Genomic DNA, 17,834 nt, shown 5'->3' with positions numbered 1-17,834 from the left:
GAAAGTACACTCTTTTAATTTTTTTTAAATAAAAATAAATACAAAAACTAAGTAATAATCATGACAAAACAAGAGGAGAATAAAATAAATTAAGCTTATTACTATTTGATTAGAATGAGTTGTTAATCCTACACAGCTTTTGTTAAATGAATTTTTATACAAGTATCTGTATGATTCAGAAAACAAATTGGTAATAGTAGCTTATATGTTTCTATCTCTTTCTCCATTTTTTTTAGAGAGAGAATTTTTTAATATTTATTTTTTAGTTATTGGCGGACACAACATCTTTGTTTGTATGTGGTGCTGAGGATCGAACCCGGGCCGCATGCATGCCAGGCGAGCGCGCTACCACTTGAGCCACATCCCCAGCCCTCTTTCTCCATTTTTAATTGGTGTGATACAGAGAACAATCACATTTGTTGTTACATAGTTGTACATGCCCACAATATAGCAACACAATAGGGTTGACATAATTCCCTTCTGCCTTAATTTCCTTGAAAAAACTAAAGCCAAGTAATAAATAGGAAAAGAAACAGAAAAGAAGGATAAGAATGAATTGACTCTATTAGCCTTTTTTAATAAATTCTTTTTCCTTCAAAATCATAGCTTTTGTTAAATTGAATTTTAAAATCTGATAGTATATTCTGCCCCAGTTCTCTCTGGTAACCATCTCAGCACATCCTGGACACATACATGGTCTTGGAATACAAAGCCTATACCAGGCACAGGAAACCCAGTGAGGTAGCTGGAGCCTTCCTGCCTGCCGACTCCCAGCAGGAACATTCCTAGGACTATGCACCAGGCTCAGCCCCGGAGGAAGCCAGGATCCTGCTTTCCCAGCTCCCCAACTCAGCACTCAGGTTCACCACAGACATGGCCTGTGGGGCGCAGAAGTGCCCTGTGTGCTTGAGTCTGCATCCTCAGTGACCTCGCCTCCTCCACACCTTTAGTGCCTGCTCTCCCCTCCCCACTGGCACTGCTGCAGCTGAGTAAGCCAGGGTCTTCTCCCAGAGCTGTGCTGCTCACCTTCTAAACAGAAGCTGCTCAGCTGGTCTTAGAAGTGGGTCACCATCCAAAGCATTGTTCTAACACTGTGAAGGTATTGTGTGTTCTATAGTATCCTCCTAACACTTCTCCATGTGACCATGCCTAATTCCATATTTCAGGCAGGTCAAAGCCCAAGGACCTTAGAAAGCATGTTTGTTTCCTCTTCTTGTCCTGTATTTCAGTTTCCATAAGGTGAAGGCTGAGGGTGAATCAACTGCTACCTTGCAGTTCAACTAGGAAAGAATCTTTACTGTCGTACATTCACGATTTTTAGCTTATCTGTATTTTTAATTATTCTCTTCAGAATTAATTATATAAGTAAAGCATAATAAATTCTTTTTCCTTCAAAATTATAGCTATTGTTAAATTGATTTTAAATCTGATTGAATTTAAAAATTTAATCTAATTAAGAAATTTAAAATCTGACTGATTTAAAGTCTGATTGAAAGTAACAAAAATTAGATGTTCATCACCAAAAAAGAGAAAAAAATTAAGAAACCAAAAAGACGAGATAAAATGAGTAACTTTACCCTTCTAGATAATTTTATTTTTTACTATTTGTTCTCATTGACATTGGTATTTATGTACTTTTATGTAAGTACTTTGTACTTATTAATTCATTTAATTCTGACAGCAACCTTAAGAGGTAAGTGTCAATATATCACTATTTTGTAGACAAAACAACAGAGGCACAGAAAGATTTATTTTCTCAAGGTCATATTAGTTAAAATCAACAGATCCCAGATGCTAACCAGGTAGTCTAGGGTCAGGTAGTCTAAATTCTCCTATATCCTACTTTGTCTAATGTTAAGGAAATGTTATTTATAGTTAACCCCAATATTTTAAAATTGATTCCCACTGTTAATATTTTGATACACACATTTCTAAGCTGATAAAAGTTTCAAGTTTTTATTAGTTTAATTTTTGTAATACAACTCAAATATGGTATTTATATTTGTAACTCAATTCATAATACCCCTCCTTTATCTCTTTAGGTCATCTCACTTCTGGAAATAAGCTTTTCCTTTCATCTATTTTCCCAAATTTGTATAAACTCTGATTATTATATATATATATATATATATATATATATATATATATTTATTTATTTATTTATTTTTTAGTTATCAGCGGACACAACATCTTTGTTTGTATGTGGTGCTGAGGATCGAACCCGGGCCGCACATGCTTTCCAGGCGAGCGCGCTACCGCTTGAGCCACATCCCCAGCCCATTGTAATATTTTTATATTTGACTTATTCCCATATCTAGCCTTGCTGTGAGATATTCTGCTTTACAGATTTGTACTCATCCATCTAAAGAAACAGCGAGACTGCATTGTATCTCAGCTATGAATTTGGGTCATTTTGAATTATAGATTTTTGAAGAGGAAAGAACAATAATTAATAGCTTTTTGTCACATTTACACTTAGTAACAAAACAACTGTTGCTACATATAACTGTGGTGAACAAATAATATTTTGAAAATACATCTAATAAAAAATGGAAAACATTCATACAACATTCTAATTGACAAATATTAGGAGTGAAAACATGTTTTTGGGAACTGAACAGGTGCATGGGGACAGATGGGACCACAGGCAACTCTGCTTCTAAAAACTTGGAGACAAAAACCCATAACCACAAAGGAAATGAGAAAACACTAGACCACCATCTTTGTGATACATTCAGCCCCAAGTCTTGTGCTCACTCGTTCCATTTTGTGGCAGTGCTGCTGGGTATCGACTTGCTTTAGTGGTTAAAATACACAAGATTCCACAGTTTGGAGTTAATATTTAGTGGGTGACACAGAAAATACAGCAGCAGCTCAAACATGTTCTGTGGTTACACAGCCATTATATGGGAAAGAGAAATAAAGCAGGGAGGAAGGACAGAGGGCAGCAGCACTGAGCACCACTCCAAGGAGGTGCTGCTGTGGGAACCCTCAGGCTCTGGACCACTCTGCACAGACTGAGGAGTAGGATCAGCCCTGGAGGGAGCCTGCCTGGGTCATCAGGGCAGCAGCAGAGACAAGAGGGCTCTGGAAGCTCAGGCCACAGGGCAAGTGTGTAGGGAGGGGAGGACTCAGACTCTGCTCTGGACCAGGTGAGAGGCCAGTGGGTGTGGCATGGGGTCAGGTCCCCTTCTGGAGCTCACATGGGAGGCTCTGGTTGAGCAGAGAGCTGAGAGGAGGACCCCAGGGCAGAGACTGGGCAGTGGGCAATAAGGACAGCTGGGGCGACCCTGGGTTTATTAAAGGATCCCAAGCACTCTAGGGGTACCCCTGAGGCCTGGGTACATAAGCAGAGTAAGGTGCTCCTGAGGAACAGGGTGGGACCCATTGAATCCTGTGTCTCTGCCCTTTTTTTGGCTAAAGGTCTATTGCATAGTAGGCTCTAAGAAGATATTCTGATTAATTGAACAAAATAATAGCCTTAGGAATAAATTAATAATATAGACCAAACTAATAAAATCTGACTAGATCACTATATACATTAGTATTTACCATGCATACCCCAGAAACTAGGGTACTTTCTCCTTTGTTTAGTCCAGGTTAAATTTCAGAGGACAGGAGCCAGCAGTCCTGGCAGTGCCAAGTGCTAGACACACTGTCTGCTGTAAGTTTATGATTCCACTGGCCAGTCATTTTGAAGGGAGACCTGTGTTGACAGTTACATTCACTGCCATGTAATTATGATTCAGTGTCATAATGTTTTTGATGATAATTATTGAAATAATTATTACCTTTTTTGCAAAACTGAAAACTCTTCTGTTGTCTGGTAATTGATAAGAATATTTACTTTCAGTTTCCTGCATCTTGGATTTGAAGATTTTATAATCTGAGACATTGGAGTTTGCCCTGATGGTCTGTTTTTCATTGATGACCAACAAGTTTCTTCATTGTAGATTGGGTTTATTTTCATGCCCCAGAATTACATGAAACACCACCCTTTAGTTACATTATAACTTGCAGAATATTGATTCTGTGGCTACAAGGTATGTCTAAATCAGTGTGTCTCTTAATCATCCTTCAAGGCACGTTGCTCAATTATGTAGTTAAAAAAAAAAATCCTCATTTGACAGATCCTAACACAGGTAAGCGAAGCAAGTGTAGAATCCTGAGTGTTTCTTGTAAAGTTTATAAGTAACATACTTTTAAAACATTACACACAGTCACCCCAAGAACAATGAGCAAACAGTTTGACCCTCTGCTCAGTCCTAACAACCTCAGGTGATAATTTTGGAGATGGAACAAGAAAGCTCTGGTGTCCAGCACATAGAGAGGTCTGAAGGTGTGTGTCTCCCCGCTTCCTTCCATACCTCAAACATGGAGGAGACTCAGACCCACAGAAAAGCATTATCCCAATTAAGGTCATAACCCTGGAAATCAGCACACTGAGGGATTTTAAAGTTTACATCAATTCATTAAACTCTGGGGATTGAACCCAGAGGTGATAAAACATTAAGTACATCCCCAGGCCTTTTTATTTTTTATTTTGAGACAAGGTCTGCCTGGGTGAAATCGACCTGTGCAATGGAGTAATGTGTGTGAAGGGGGCAAGTGAGCATGAGCTCACAGACATGTTATGAGACCCATCAATGCCTGACACCACAGATAATACCAAACCCCATGTACACATACATGCCTATGATCACCCTTTGTATAAAACCTCAAAGTCCTTGTCACCCCTGAAGCCAGGTCTAAGGACATGGTTCCCTTGTCTTTCTGTTGTAGCTGCACTGATCACCGTCCCTTTCCTGCTTTTCATCATGACCTTTTCTGCTTGGTTTTGGAGTAAACAGCTGACCTGACCTGTGGGATCACCAGAGTCAGGTCTCTGCCTAGGACTCCCTAATAGTAGAATGTACAACATCTACATTAAGCACAAGGTGCCCATTTTATATCCCCCGCACACTTGCTGTCCTAGAGGATTGCCTCCTTCCTTCCTTTTTAATTTAATTTTTATTTTTTTGTCTCGTACTGCTGGGGATGGGACACGGAGCCAAGGCAGGAATCCCAATTGCTTCCTTTCTTAGCTCAGGTTGCCTCTTCAAAAGAGCAGAGGCCAGGAGGGGCTGACAATTATTAAAATAATTGTCAAATTGCTCTCATTTTTTGATATCATGTGATATATATGATATCTTTAAACAATGTTTCACAAGTTCTGAGACTGTCTTGGTAAATCCTGAGCTCACACCAGCTGATAGCATGTAAACACCTCGTTCTTCTTCTTTGCCATCCTAGGGATCAAACCCAGTGGGGCTCGACCTCTGAGCCGGGTCCCCAGCCGTTTTTACTTTATTCAAGAGAGGGTCTCACTGTTTGCAGAAGCTGACGTGAACTTGGGCTCCTCCTGCCTCAGATTCCCCAGGAACTGTTGCTGTCATTGCTGTTCGTTTCCGTGGTGAGGTTACAACCCAGGACCTCACCCGTGCTAGGAAAGCCTCTCCCCGGAGCCACCTTCTGGGCCAGGTTCCCAGCAAAAGCTTCCTTCCGCGATTGGTTCCCAGAACGGCAAAGAGGCCCCGCCTGAAACAGGGCGGGGGCCAAGGATCTGTCCCTCTCGCCTATGTCTGCCAGTGATTGGGTGATATTAGCTGTCACTCACGATGCCGCGCCTGGAGGCGGTCCATCAGGGACGCCGGGTGGAACTGTCCAATCAGGTGCGCCCGACTGCGGGGGAGGGCGGGCTTCCGCGTTCTGGCGGGAGTTTCTTCCTCAGCAACACCGCTCCTGCTTTTCCAGGCAACGAGTCCTCTGCTTCTGAGGTTTCTGTGACTCTGAGCAGCCTGTGTTCTCGGGCAAGCTCCGGTGCCTGGAGAGGACAGCGGGTCACCACGGAAGCAAAAATGGTGAGTATGCAGCCGGGACTGACGGAACCGGGTCAGCACCAGCGGGTGAGCTGCGGAGCGTGGAGGAGTCAGGGCTGGCGGTGGGCAGAGAGCTGTGTCCCGAGGTCAGCTGCAGAGCATGCTGCCTAGTCTCTGCTGGCGGTTGACCCTGGACTCTGTCCTCTGGTCCCCCGGCTTGGCAGAGGGCTGGGTCCCGAGGTCAGCTGCAGAGCTCAGCTGCAGAGCGTGCGGCCCAGTCTCTGCTGGCGGATGGCCCAGGGCCTCTGTACCCGTGGGCTGGGCTGGGCTGGGCTCAGGTCCTTGGCGTCCCCTCCCTTCCTTGCTGGTTGCCTGCATGCAGTCTTCCAAATGTGGAGGAAGTAGGATCACAAATCCATCTTCTTTCCCCTACTATAGTTCCTCCGAAGATTTCTGTAGGGCCTTAAAATTGCTGTTGCCTCCTGCATTCATTCTAAAATGCCGTCTTCCTCTGCACTTTACAGCTTTATCAAATATTCGTTCTTCCTACTATGTTTCAAATGGACACAGTCTATTAATTTTCATTTTTTCCCTAGTGAAATATTGCAAAGGACATATTTTTTATTTACCGTCAAAACTAGGGAAGCTTTAACAGTGACCCTGATTGCAGTTTCATCAGTAGTCTCTTTTTTACTTTCCTGTCTTAATTTACATTTACCTTGCTCTTCTTTCTATGGTTTCCTGAAGTAGAAGGGTAAATGATTGCTTTTAGCCCTTCGTTTCTGAAATGTGCAATAAATGCCTTAAATACTACCAAAGCACCATCTGATTTCCTACAGTGCACTTTTACATTTCATTTCGCTCAAAATTGTCAACTTTTCCCTTGAGTCACCTCTTCCTCCTGTGTCTGTTTAGAGCCTGTGTTTCCCATTCCATTTCCTGGAGGCTTTCCAGCTGCTTCTGATCTGATTTCAGCTTTAACTCCCATGTTCTTTGAGCATGCTTGGGATTTCACTGGTGTTGCACACTTGTAGGGATGTGGTTTATGGCTCAGAATGGGCCCTGTCCTGGGGGGTGTTGCTGTGACCCTGAGCTTTGCTGTTGGCTAATGGCCAGGGAAGCCCTCCTGTCTGCTGCTCTGCTGCGTGGTCTCAGACCTGACAGAGTTGTGGTGTTGTCTCCCAATGTAACAGTGGGTTTTTATTGTCCTGGGCAGTTCTGTATGTCTCTGCCTGGTGTATTTTGACTTCCTTTCAGGTCAATGCATATTAAAAATTCAAGACAATTAGTTGAATGTTTAGCCTAGGACTGGCCCGGTGGCACAAGCCTGTAATTCCAGTGGCTCAGGAGGTTTAGGCAGAAGGTTTGAGGTTCAAAGTCAGCCTCAGCATCTTAGTGAGGCCCTGAACAACTTAGATCCTATTTCAAAATAAAAGTAAATATATAAAATAAAAAGGGCTTGGGGTGTGACTTAATGGTAAAGCACCCCTGTGTTCAATTCATGGTTAAAAAAGAAAGAAAGACCTTTATTGTAGGAATACTGGAATCTGATCTTTCTTAGGGATGGTCAATTTCAAGTCATTTATTTTCCGTTGATGAGTTGGGCTTTCCTGTTTCTCAGTACTCTGTGTATATTTTGTTGTTGAAAAGTGAATGGAATTGTGTTTCTCCCTTTCTTCCATGGCACTATTCCTATTGAAGGCTTCATGCATTCTGTTAGAGTGTTGTATGTGCTATGTATAATGAATAATCTCGTGTTCAGCCAGTTTGACAGATTTCCCTGAATTCCCGTATAATAGAACAGGATGGAAACTTTCACAGTTTAAGAGCTGACAGAAGGGAAAACATTTTTCCCCTCTACTGTTCTCGTTTTCCCCTCTTCCCCTCTACTGCAAGCTAGGAAAGAGCAGTAGAAACAGCAAGAGCTCAGCTCCTCTGGTTTCGGTGGGTAGTTGTGCTGGTTTCTGTGGGTAGTTGTGCTGGGGCCTCTGCCTTAACACAGGGTGCTTCTGCTTAAAACTCTGCTCTCCCTTCTCTCTGCAGAACCCAGCCTAGAGAGCAACCAGTGCTGAGCATGTGGGTCTTGGTCCTCTTTGAAAGGATTTCTCCTGGGCTACACGCACTTCCTACCTTTTCACTATACCTAGGTGGTTTTATTTTTTGGGGGGTGGATACTGTGCAGTAAACCCATGGGTGCTTAACCATGGTACACATCCCCAGCCCTCTTTGTTTAATTTTTTATTTTTAATTTTGAGACCAGGTTTTGCCAAGTTTCTTAGGGCCTCACTAAGTTGCTGAGGCTGTCATTGAAATTGCAATCCTTCTGCCTCAGCTTATTGAACCTGGGTATTTTTGAAATGTGATTTAGAAATTTTCCCTAGGCTCACTCCCACCCGATTTTATGTGGCATTTGAGTGGATAAACAATGATTTACTATTATTGCTAGATGCAGGCTGTGTGTTTACTTAAAACACTTTGAGGAATTCCTACTAAATTTTCACAGTGATTGCTTCTGATTTAGAAGAGTGAGAGGCTTTTTTATTTATTTTTTTTCCTGTTAGACATTAAGATACTTCTGTGATTATTTTAATAGAAAAAATCTCAGAAACTCAGATAAGATCTGCTGTGTGCCCTTGAGCCAGTGACCTGGGTCTCACACTGAGAGATCAGGCCACTGACCTGCCCCAGAGAGGAGCTATCTGAAGGGCGTGTGTGAAGGTCACTCCATGCTTGAGGCTCTCCACTGTTCTTCGTGACTGCTTCATGTAGCTGTTGAGAACTTCTCAGGGTTTTCAGGCATGATGGCATTCTTATCCTGATGGTCCTGCTTGTGTTTCCACTGTTTCCGGAAGGCATGGGTATGGAGCACTCCTTTCTCTGGAATCATTGTCATTTGGATGTAAATGACTTTCCTTCTTCAAAGATCAATTGACTATATTGTGTGAGTTTCTTTCAGGGCTCTATTCTGTTCTATTTTATGGCAGTGCCATGATGGTTCCAGGCTCTCTGTTCTGTTCTATTTTATTATAGTCCATGATGGTTCCAGGCTCTCTGTTCTGTTCTGTTTTATGGTAGTACCGTGATGGTTCCAGGTTGTCCTGTTCTATTTTATGATAGGACTGTGAAGGTTCCGTGCTGTCTGTTGTATCATGTTGGTGTTGATCTTTTTTCTTTACTGCTTATCATTTTTATAGAATTCTTTAGCTTATTCTATAATAGTAAATTTGCACTGGGAGCAGTGGTTCATGCCTGTAATCCCAGGAACTGGGGAGTCTGAGGCAGAAAGATTGCAAGTTTAAAAGGTATCCTCAGCCGCTTATGAGGCTTTGAGGAACTTAGTGAGACCCAGTTTCAAAATAACAAATGTGTTTAGGATGTGACTCAGTGATTAAGCAGCCCTGGGTTCAATTTCTGTGGTATTTATTTATTTATTTATTTATTTGCCCCACCATAAATAAAATTACATTAAATTTCCTGTAGGTTTTGTTGGGAAAAGGTATAATGGCAGCCACACCCCCAAAAACCCAACATGGCGCCTGAGGTGCTTCTCTTCCTACCTCTCTGTCTCCCGCCAGCGCCAATACTCACTCCTGCCAGGGGGAAACCTTAGCCCCAATAAGAACTAATTTTGTGGGCTCCGGAACTGACATCTGGAAGAACTTACCAATAAACGGGTGACCCGTCATTTACCTAAGCCCTGCCACCTCTCCTTACATCTATATAAGCCCACAGCCTTTTGTAATGAAGTGGAACTTCTCCGGTGATTTGTCTCGTGTCGCATCTTCTTTCAGGTTTCTAAAAAGTATCTTATTTTTTCACATTTGAATGTATAATAAATATACTTCTGTCCAGAGAATAGAGAGATGCAATGCCTTTGCCCCTTAGATTCCAGTTTGCCTGGACCATCATTGTGATCTGTCTCCACAACACCTGCTGTCATTTCCACAGCATGAAGGCCAACCCACTGAAGGCTTTCTCATGGTCTCTTGCTAACCTCTGCTGATACTGTGCTGCTCTAAATGTCACATGTCTTAAGTCCTTGAGTGTGGTTGTGTGTAAGTTGCAGGGACACATTCTGGTAGGTGATTGTTTTGGCTCCTCCATCACTGTGTAGACATCATAGCGTGCTTACAGACACATGGAGTGGCCCATTTCACACCCAGACTGTGTTGGATATGTGAGGATTCTGGGCCGCAATCCTACTGCTTTACCACACCCTGGAAGTGCTGCTGCCTTAGATTTGTTTGCACCAGCATCTCTACGGTCATGAGGAATCTCTTTCACAACAGACGACCATTGCACATGTGAGCCATCCTTGATCAGAATGTCCTTGAGCAGAACATGGCTATGTGGCACATGAGTATATATTATGCTAGTGAACCATCTACTGTTCAGAAGTGTTTGTTAATTGTTGGACGTTCATTATTGCTATGAGATTTGGAAAAGTAGTTTCTGCTGTCTATTAAGAAGACTGTTTAAGAGTCTTATAAAACTTTATAAGGCTATTGGGAGAAGGTGACATCTTAGGACATTGAGTTATTTCTAAGATACATGCCATCGTTCTACCTACCCCATTTTGCTTTGACATTAATCATTAGAAATTATCAAATTGTTCTGTTTATTAATCATTGCACTTGTTTGTTACTGAATTTGGTCTGGAGTAAAGCACCTGCAAACTTATACGTGTTCCCTTGGTTTAATCATCACACTGGATGAGCTTAATCTCCACTTAACACATTGAGACTAAGTGGTTGAGAGGTTGTCTATGAGGGAAGCTCTGTAGTGAGCACATGCCCAGAGGGTGTGTGTGAAGGCTGATTATAGGCACTTCTGTAAGGAAGGAACAATAGACTTTCAGAAAAAAAAAAAAAAAAGATTAGTAAATACCATGGTGTTTAGACTATGGTTTGCAGAATTTGTCTCAAATGCTGAGTTTTCTTATTCCAGCAATTTCCTACTCAGTCACCTTTCTTTTCTAAAGGTAAGTAATATACTAAATGCTAATATTAGCTCTGTACTGCACAGGACGTTGTTAGGACATGCAATAGCGGTCAACCAACAAAGAAGTTAAGAGTGACCTCGGAGCCAGCCTTACTTCCTGTGAACTCACCACTAAGGGTGTAAAATACTCTACTGTTTGCCTGTGAGTAGCCCAATTTTAGTGTTGAAATGGCTATGAGGAATTGAGTATACTAAAGATTTGATGGACCAAATCATGGAATTTATTTGGGGCCAGAGAATCATGTGAACATCATGCATGTTGATTATAGATTCCCCAGGTTATCCATCTCTTCTGGCCTCCACTACAGATTTGTGTGATATTTTAGATCTCAGTGACCTTTGAGGATGTGGCTGTGAACTTCACCCAGGAGGAATGGACTTTGCTGGATCTATCCCAGAAGAATCTTTACAGAGATGTGATGCTGGAAGTCCTCAGAAACCTGATTTCTATAGGTATTAGTGATGTTTCTTTGTTTAGTCAAATAGAGAACCAGTGTCATTTATGTAGAATGTGAAAAGGGAATCCTTTGATGAATTATTGCAACATAAAATGCATGTAGACTGTGGCAAAGTTTTTCTATAAGTAATACATAATGATTGTTCTGTGTTGCCATTTTAGGAAACACATGGGAAGACAAGAACATTGAAGTTCAGATTGAAAATTCTGGGAGTAGTCTAAGGTAATTGTACTCACCAGAGGGGGCAATGTCCTTGAGGAAATCTTACAATGTCATCTGATTTTTAAAACCAACCAAAGAAATATGTACAATGTGAAATGTGTTTATTCTTATAATTTTTTTTTACCAGATATATATATATTTGCATGTAACATAGATATTCAGTCTTTTCAAAGTAGTCAACATGAAAAAAAAATACTATGAAATTGCATATGTGCATATCACTGTTTGGATAAAAGCTATAGGGAAACTGTGTTGGTAAGGATTGTTTTCTTTCACTCTGTTTATTTTCAGGCAATTTGAACAAGTCAGAAAACCTACTGTTTAACTGCATTGGTGGTAATATAAGCCTATTAATGAATAGAAAATCATTAATTAATCAAGCATTGATAATGTGCTGGTCATTTTTATAGAAGTCATGGTTAAATTAACCTGACAAAGAAAAAATTTAATAGAGTAAATCCATGTTACTGCATTATGTATTCAAAAGACTTCGTATGTCCTTTATTCTTTCACAGGCAGATCACATCTCACTCTGGACAGAAACCCTACATGCATGTGGAATGTGAAGAGAAGCCATGTGAATTTAAACAATATGAGAAATCTCTGGTTTCTCTAAGAAGTGCTCAAACACAAAGGTTGATACAAACTGTAAATGGACCTTATAAAAATACAGCATGTGGGAAAGTCTTCAGTTGTCCCAATTCCATTCAAATGCATGAAGAAACCCATACTGGGCAGAAACCCTATGAAAGTACACAATGTGGTGAAGCCTTTTCTTCTTTCACAGATGTTCAGAGACAACTGATAGCACCCAGTGGCGATAAACATTTTAGGTGTAGAGTATTTGGGAAAGACTTTTGGTTCCCCTATTTGCTTAGAAGACATGAGCAAACTCATACTGGGGAGAAGTGCCATGAATATATACATTGTGAGAAAGGCTTCAAATATTCCAGATCTTTTAAATGCCATGAAGTTACTCATACTGAAGAGAAGCCCTATAAATGTGAGCAATGTGGGAAAGCCTTCAGTAATCCCAGTTCATGTAAAAGACATCAAATAACTCATACAGAAGAGAAGCACTATGAATGTAAACAGTGTGGAAAAGCCTTCTCAAATTCCTCTTCCCTTCACATACATAAACAAACTCATGCTGGGGAGAAGTCCTATGAATGTAAGCAGTGTGGCAAAGCCTTTACTCGGTCCTCTCACCTTCACTCTCATGAATAATCTCACACTAAAGAGAAGCACTATGAATGTCAACAATGTGGAAAAGCCTTTGCTACATCCAGTGGCCTTCACAAACATGGAAAAATTCATACTGGAGAGAAGCCCTACGAATGTCCACAATGTGGAAAAGCCTTCACTATTCCCTCTTACCTCCAAGTACATGAACAAACTTATACTGGAGAGAAGCCCTATAAATGTAAGCAGTGTGGCAAAGCCTTCACTCGTTCCTCTTACCTTCAAGTACATGGAAGAACTCATACTGGAGAGAAGCCCTATGAATGTAAGCAGTGTGGGAAAGCCTTCACTACTACCTCTTACCTCCAAGTACATGAACGAATTCATACTGGAGAGAAGCCCTATAAATGTAAGCAGTGTGGCAAAGCATTCACTTGCTCTTCTTACCTCCAAGTACATGAACGAATTCATACTGGAGAGAAGCCCTATAAATGTAAGCAGTGTGGCAAAGCCTTCACTCACTCCTCTAACCTTCACTCACATGAACGAACTCATACTGGAGAGAAGCCCTATGAATGTCAACAATGTGAAAAAGCCTTTGCTACAGCCCATCAACTTCACAGACATGGAAGAATGCATACTGGGGAGAAGCAATGTGGAAAAGCCTTTACTACATCATGTCATCTTCACATACATGGAAGAACTCATACTGGAGAAAAGCCTATAAACATAAACAACGTGGAAAAGACTTTGCTTCATCCACTCAGCTTCACTCACATGAACAAACTCATACTGGAGAGAAATCCTACTAATGAAAACAATGGGAAAAGTCTTCTGTTATTACCATTTCACTCATAAACATGTAGTAAGTTTACTGGAGAAAAATTCTTGGAATGAAAAATGTGGCAATATTTCTTGTCACCTTCAAAGACATTGAAGGACTCACAAAGTAGAATTTTTTTTTTTTTTTAAATCTTGGTAGTGGTGTGCTCTACCACTAAGCTACATCCCCAGTCATTTTTATTTTTTATTTTGAATCAGGGACTTGCTGAGTTGCTTAGGGACATGCTAAGTTGTGCAGGCTGGCCTTAAACTTGTGATCCTTCAGCCTCAGTGTCCAGAGTTGCTGAGATTACAGGTGTACACCACCACATTGGAGTGAATAACTCTGTACAAAATATGACAAATCATTCATTTTTCCCCATTACCTTCAAAGCCATTTATTCACACTGGAAAACAGTCCTCTAGAATGTGTGATATCTCATTTTCCTTCTCATATATGACTGTGTTCTTGGAGAGAAGTCTGTGATTGTAAGAAATGTTGGAAGCCTTTCATTTTTTTTCAGTTCTTTCTAAGGACAAGGAAGATTTGTGTTGAAAGGTTCATGCAAAGAAATAATAATAATAAACCCCATGCAAGTAAGAAATATAAAGGCTTTAGATATTCTAGTTTGTTCAGTTGTATGAAAGGACTCACCAAGTATCAAAACCCTGTGCATAAGCAATGTGAGGCAGTATTCAACTTTCCAGGTCTCTTAAAACCGCATGGAAGAACTCATACTGGAGAAAAGCCTTCTATGTAGAAATGTGGCAAGGCCTTCAGTTGTTTCAGTTTCATTCAGTCTTATTCAGACTTGAGTTATTTTATTTTTAAACCAGGGATTGAACCCAGAGGCCCCTATGAGCTGAGCCAATCCCAACCCTTTTTAAATTATTTTCAAATTTTGAGACATAGTCTCACTGAATTGCTTAGGTCTTCACTAAGTTGCTGAGGTTGGCTTGAACTTTTCATGCTCCTGCCTCAGCCTCCTGGGCAATTGGAATTAGTTGTGCACTTCCTTCAGCAAGGGATGTCTTTCTTGAGAAAAGAACTGTAGGTGTGTGCCTTCATTTGTCCTTTGTCTATTCAGAGGTCATGGGAATCTTTCCTGGTGTTTACATGAGCATTGCATCAGCATGAGGATGTGAAAGCAACATGCTTTTATGGGTTAAATCTCCCTTTCCATATCATTAGATTCAATTTTCCTGTATTTTAAGTTTTTTGCATCGGTAGTCAACTCTCACATATTATGACATAATCTTATACATACTGTGTATGTAGGTATGTAAAATATAGTATGTAGTAGAATTTTGTACATAGAAGTATATATTGTACAGAGTAGTTTATGAGATTTGTGGTTAAGTTTTATTAACACTTATTTGCAACACTTTAATTCTTTTTAGAGTTTCCATCTTTCTACTTGCTTTAAGTACATTTGCTTTCATGTTGTCCATTTTTTCTAATAAAGGCCTTAGCAAATAAATCATATTTTAAAACAATTATCTGATAATTATAAAATGTTTTTCATGCCCATGTGTGATTCTGTTTTCTGTGACTCTTCAGATATCTTATAACTTTATATATGTTGTACATAAATTTTGAGAGATTCTAAATTTTATTACAAAGATAAGATAATGGAGGGAGAAGAGAAAATATTATTATTATTATTATTATTATTATTATTATTATTATTATTATATTAGAAGTACTTAAGCACTGATCCACATCCCCAGCACTTTTTATTTTTTATTCTTAGACAGGGTCTTGCTAATTTGCCAGGCAGCTTACTAAGTTGCTGAGGCTGGGTTTGAACTTGTGATGTTCATGATATAGTCTCTTGAACCACTGTGATTACAGACATGCAACCACATCTGGTTCCTGCATGTTTTTTGGAATCTTCTAAAAAATATTTATTTAGTTGTAGATGAACACACAGTATCTTTATTTATTGTTATGTGGTGCTCAGGATTGAACCCGGTGCCTCACTCATGCGAGGCAAGCACTTTACCACTGAGCTACAGCCTCAGCCCCTTGAAATCTTGATATAAGTAAAAATGTGCCCTTTTTTGTGTATAGATTCCAGATGTTAACCAATTCAGAAGCAAGAATTACTTTCTAATGTGTAAATGTAAAATAAATATTCAAGCTCTAATATTCTAGAATAATTCTGATTTTCACAAGAACATTAATTCACACCTTATATTCCAAATTTTTATTTATCCACTTGAACTAAGTCTACTTGGAAAAATGTTATTTTAGATAACTTCCATTGAAAACAGGTGGAAGAACTATTTAAATATTTAAGGGAACAAGCTATTCATTTCTATTAAAATCTCATGATATAACTAACTTTAATTAATCACAATGAGTCATCAATTTTTTTTCAACAAACAATTTAATATTCCCTTATGTGAACCAGGCACCAGCTAAGCAGCTTAGTAGGATCACAGAGGCCATGGAACAAGGCATGGTGCTAATGTGAGTGTTTTGTAGAGCACCAAGTGAAATTACACACAAAACACCAGGGAGGGGTGAAGTGTGACCTGTCAGCACACATGCACATGCATACATCTATCTCATATGTACATGCACATGCATGTACAGGCTCACATTATCCTTCCTATACATACCCTCCCTAGTGCAATTCTTTAGTCCTCATTATGCAATGTGACCATCCATTTCTTTGTTTTTTTCTCACAACTTTGCTTACCACTGTTTCTTCTTTAAGTCAATTGTTACTTCATGACTTCACAATTTAGTTCTTGCTGTCTTTCTGAAGTTTCATTACACATTGTGTATGTTAGTGTAGGCCTCACCACTTCAGCCTCATGTACAGATTGATGAAATGCCTCTTGCCTTTCTTCTTGGCTCCCTTCCTGTCCATATTTCATCTAGGTGTTCTCCACACTGAGCTTTGTCATAGCCCTTTGAATTTTTATTTTGACACAGGGTGAGGCTGGCCTCAAACTTGTGGTCACCCTCCCTCGGCCTCCTAGCAGCGGCAGGTACCCTGTGTTCCCTGCAATTGGCCTCTTCCTTTTCCTTGATGTATTATTGTTCTATTAAAAATTCTGAAGGGCTGGAATTGTGGCTCAGTGGTACAGCACTCACCTAGCACAGGCAGGACCCGGGTTCAATCCTCAGCACCACATAAAAATAAAGGCATTGTGTTGTGTCCATCTACACCTAAAAAATAAATATTTTTTAAAAAGAGTGGGTTTAGTCTCTCCCACTTAAAAAAAAAAATTCTGGGACCACCACTCTGTAACTCATGCTTATTCTAAGTCCCATCTGTTTTCTTGTAGTTACACATGCTAAAGAGTGATATAAAATGTCATTTATATCTATTGTTTGATTGAGGCATCTTCTCAAAATATATTTTGCCCTGTACTTGAGTTTCTTTCTCTTCTCTTTTTCTGGTGCCGGGGACCCCATCCTGCCTGCACTTGTTAGGCAGGTGCTTTCCCCTAGCTAAAGCTGTAGTTTGCTGCTGCTGTGTCTGTGGACCTCACTGATCACCACTTCAGGAGATGCAGCTCTGCACATGTTTTCTGCACATTTGCAGCTTCTCTCCCTTTTAAATGTCTTTTATAAAAGCAAATTTTAAAAATATTCCACCATCATTGCTAAACCCCTTACCCTCCCACCCCTCTGTCCTAGCTCTGTGTTTGTCTATTCCTCCCATGTTCCCCTCCCTACCCCACTATGAGTCAGTCACCTTATATCAAAAAAAAAAAAAAAAAAAAAAAACTTGACATTTGTTCTTTTTGGGGGGGATTGGCTAACTTCACTTAGCATTATCTTCTCCAACTCCATCCATTTACCTGCTAATGCCATGATTTTATTCTCTTTTAATGCTGAGTAATATTCCATTGTGTATATATGCCACATTTTTTTAATCCATCTACTGAAGGGCATCTAGGTTGATTCCAGTTTAGCTATTGTGAATGTGCTGCTATAAACATTGATGTGGCTGTGTCCCTGTAGTATACTGTTTTTAAGTCTTTTGGGTGTAGACTGAGGAGTTGGATAGCTGGGTCAAATGGTGGCTCCATTCCCAGATTTCCAAGGAATCTCCACACTGCTTTCCATATTGGCTGCACCAATTTGCAGTCCCACCAGCAATGTATGAGTGTACCTTTTCCCCCACATCCTTGCCAACAATTATTGTTATTTGTCTTCATAATAGCTGCCATTCTGACTGGAGTGAGATGAAATCTTAGAGTAGTTTTGATTTGCATTTCTCTGATTGCTAGAGATGATGAGCATTTTTTTTATTTGTTCATTGATTGT

General features: G+C 40.2%; 1 protein-coding gene across 1 annotated transcript; it reads left to right on the top strand.

Annotated features, from left to right (window-relative positions):
- Positions 1–5,657: 5,657 nt before the first annotated feature.
- LOC139703646 (zinc finger protein 120-like) lies at positions 5,658–13,579 on the top strand. The gene is given in 4 exon segments (XM_071607123.1): positions 5,658–5,945; positions 11,186–11,312; positions 11,479–11,507; positions 12,473–13,579. Coding segments are annotated over 4 exon segments (1,551 nt in total).
- Positions 13,580–17,834: the final 4,255 nt, after the last annotated feature.

This window comes from Marmota flaviventris (genome assembly GCF_047511675.1).
Source record: "Marmota flaviventris isolate mMarFla1 chromosome 5 unlocalized genomic scaffold, mMarFla1.hap1 SUPER_5_unloc_1, whole genome shotgun sequence".
In the NCBI taxonomy this organism is placed as follows: Eukaryota; Metazoa; Chordata; class Mammalia; order Rodentia; family Sciuridae; genus Marmota; species Marmota flaviventris.
This window is presented reverse-complemented; position numbering and strand designations above follow the sequence as displayed.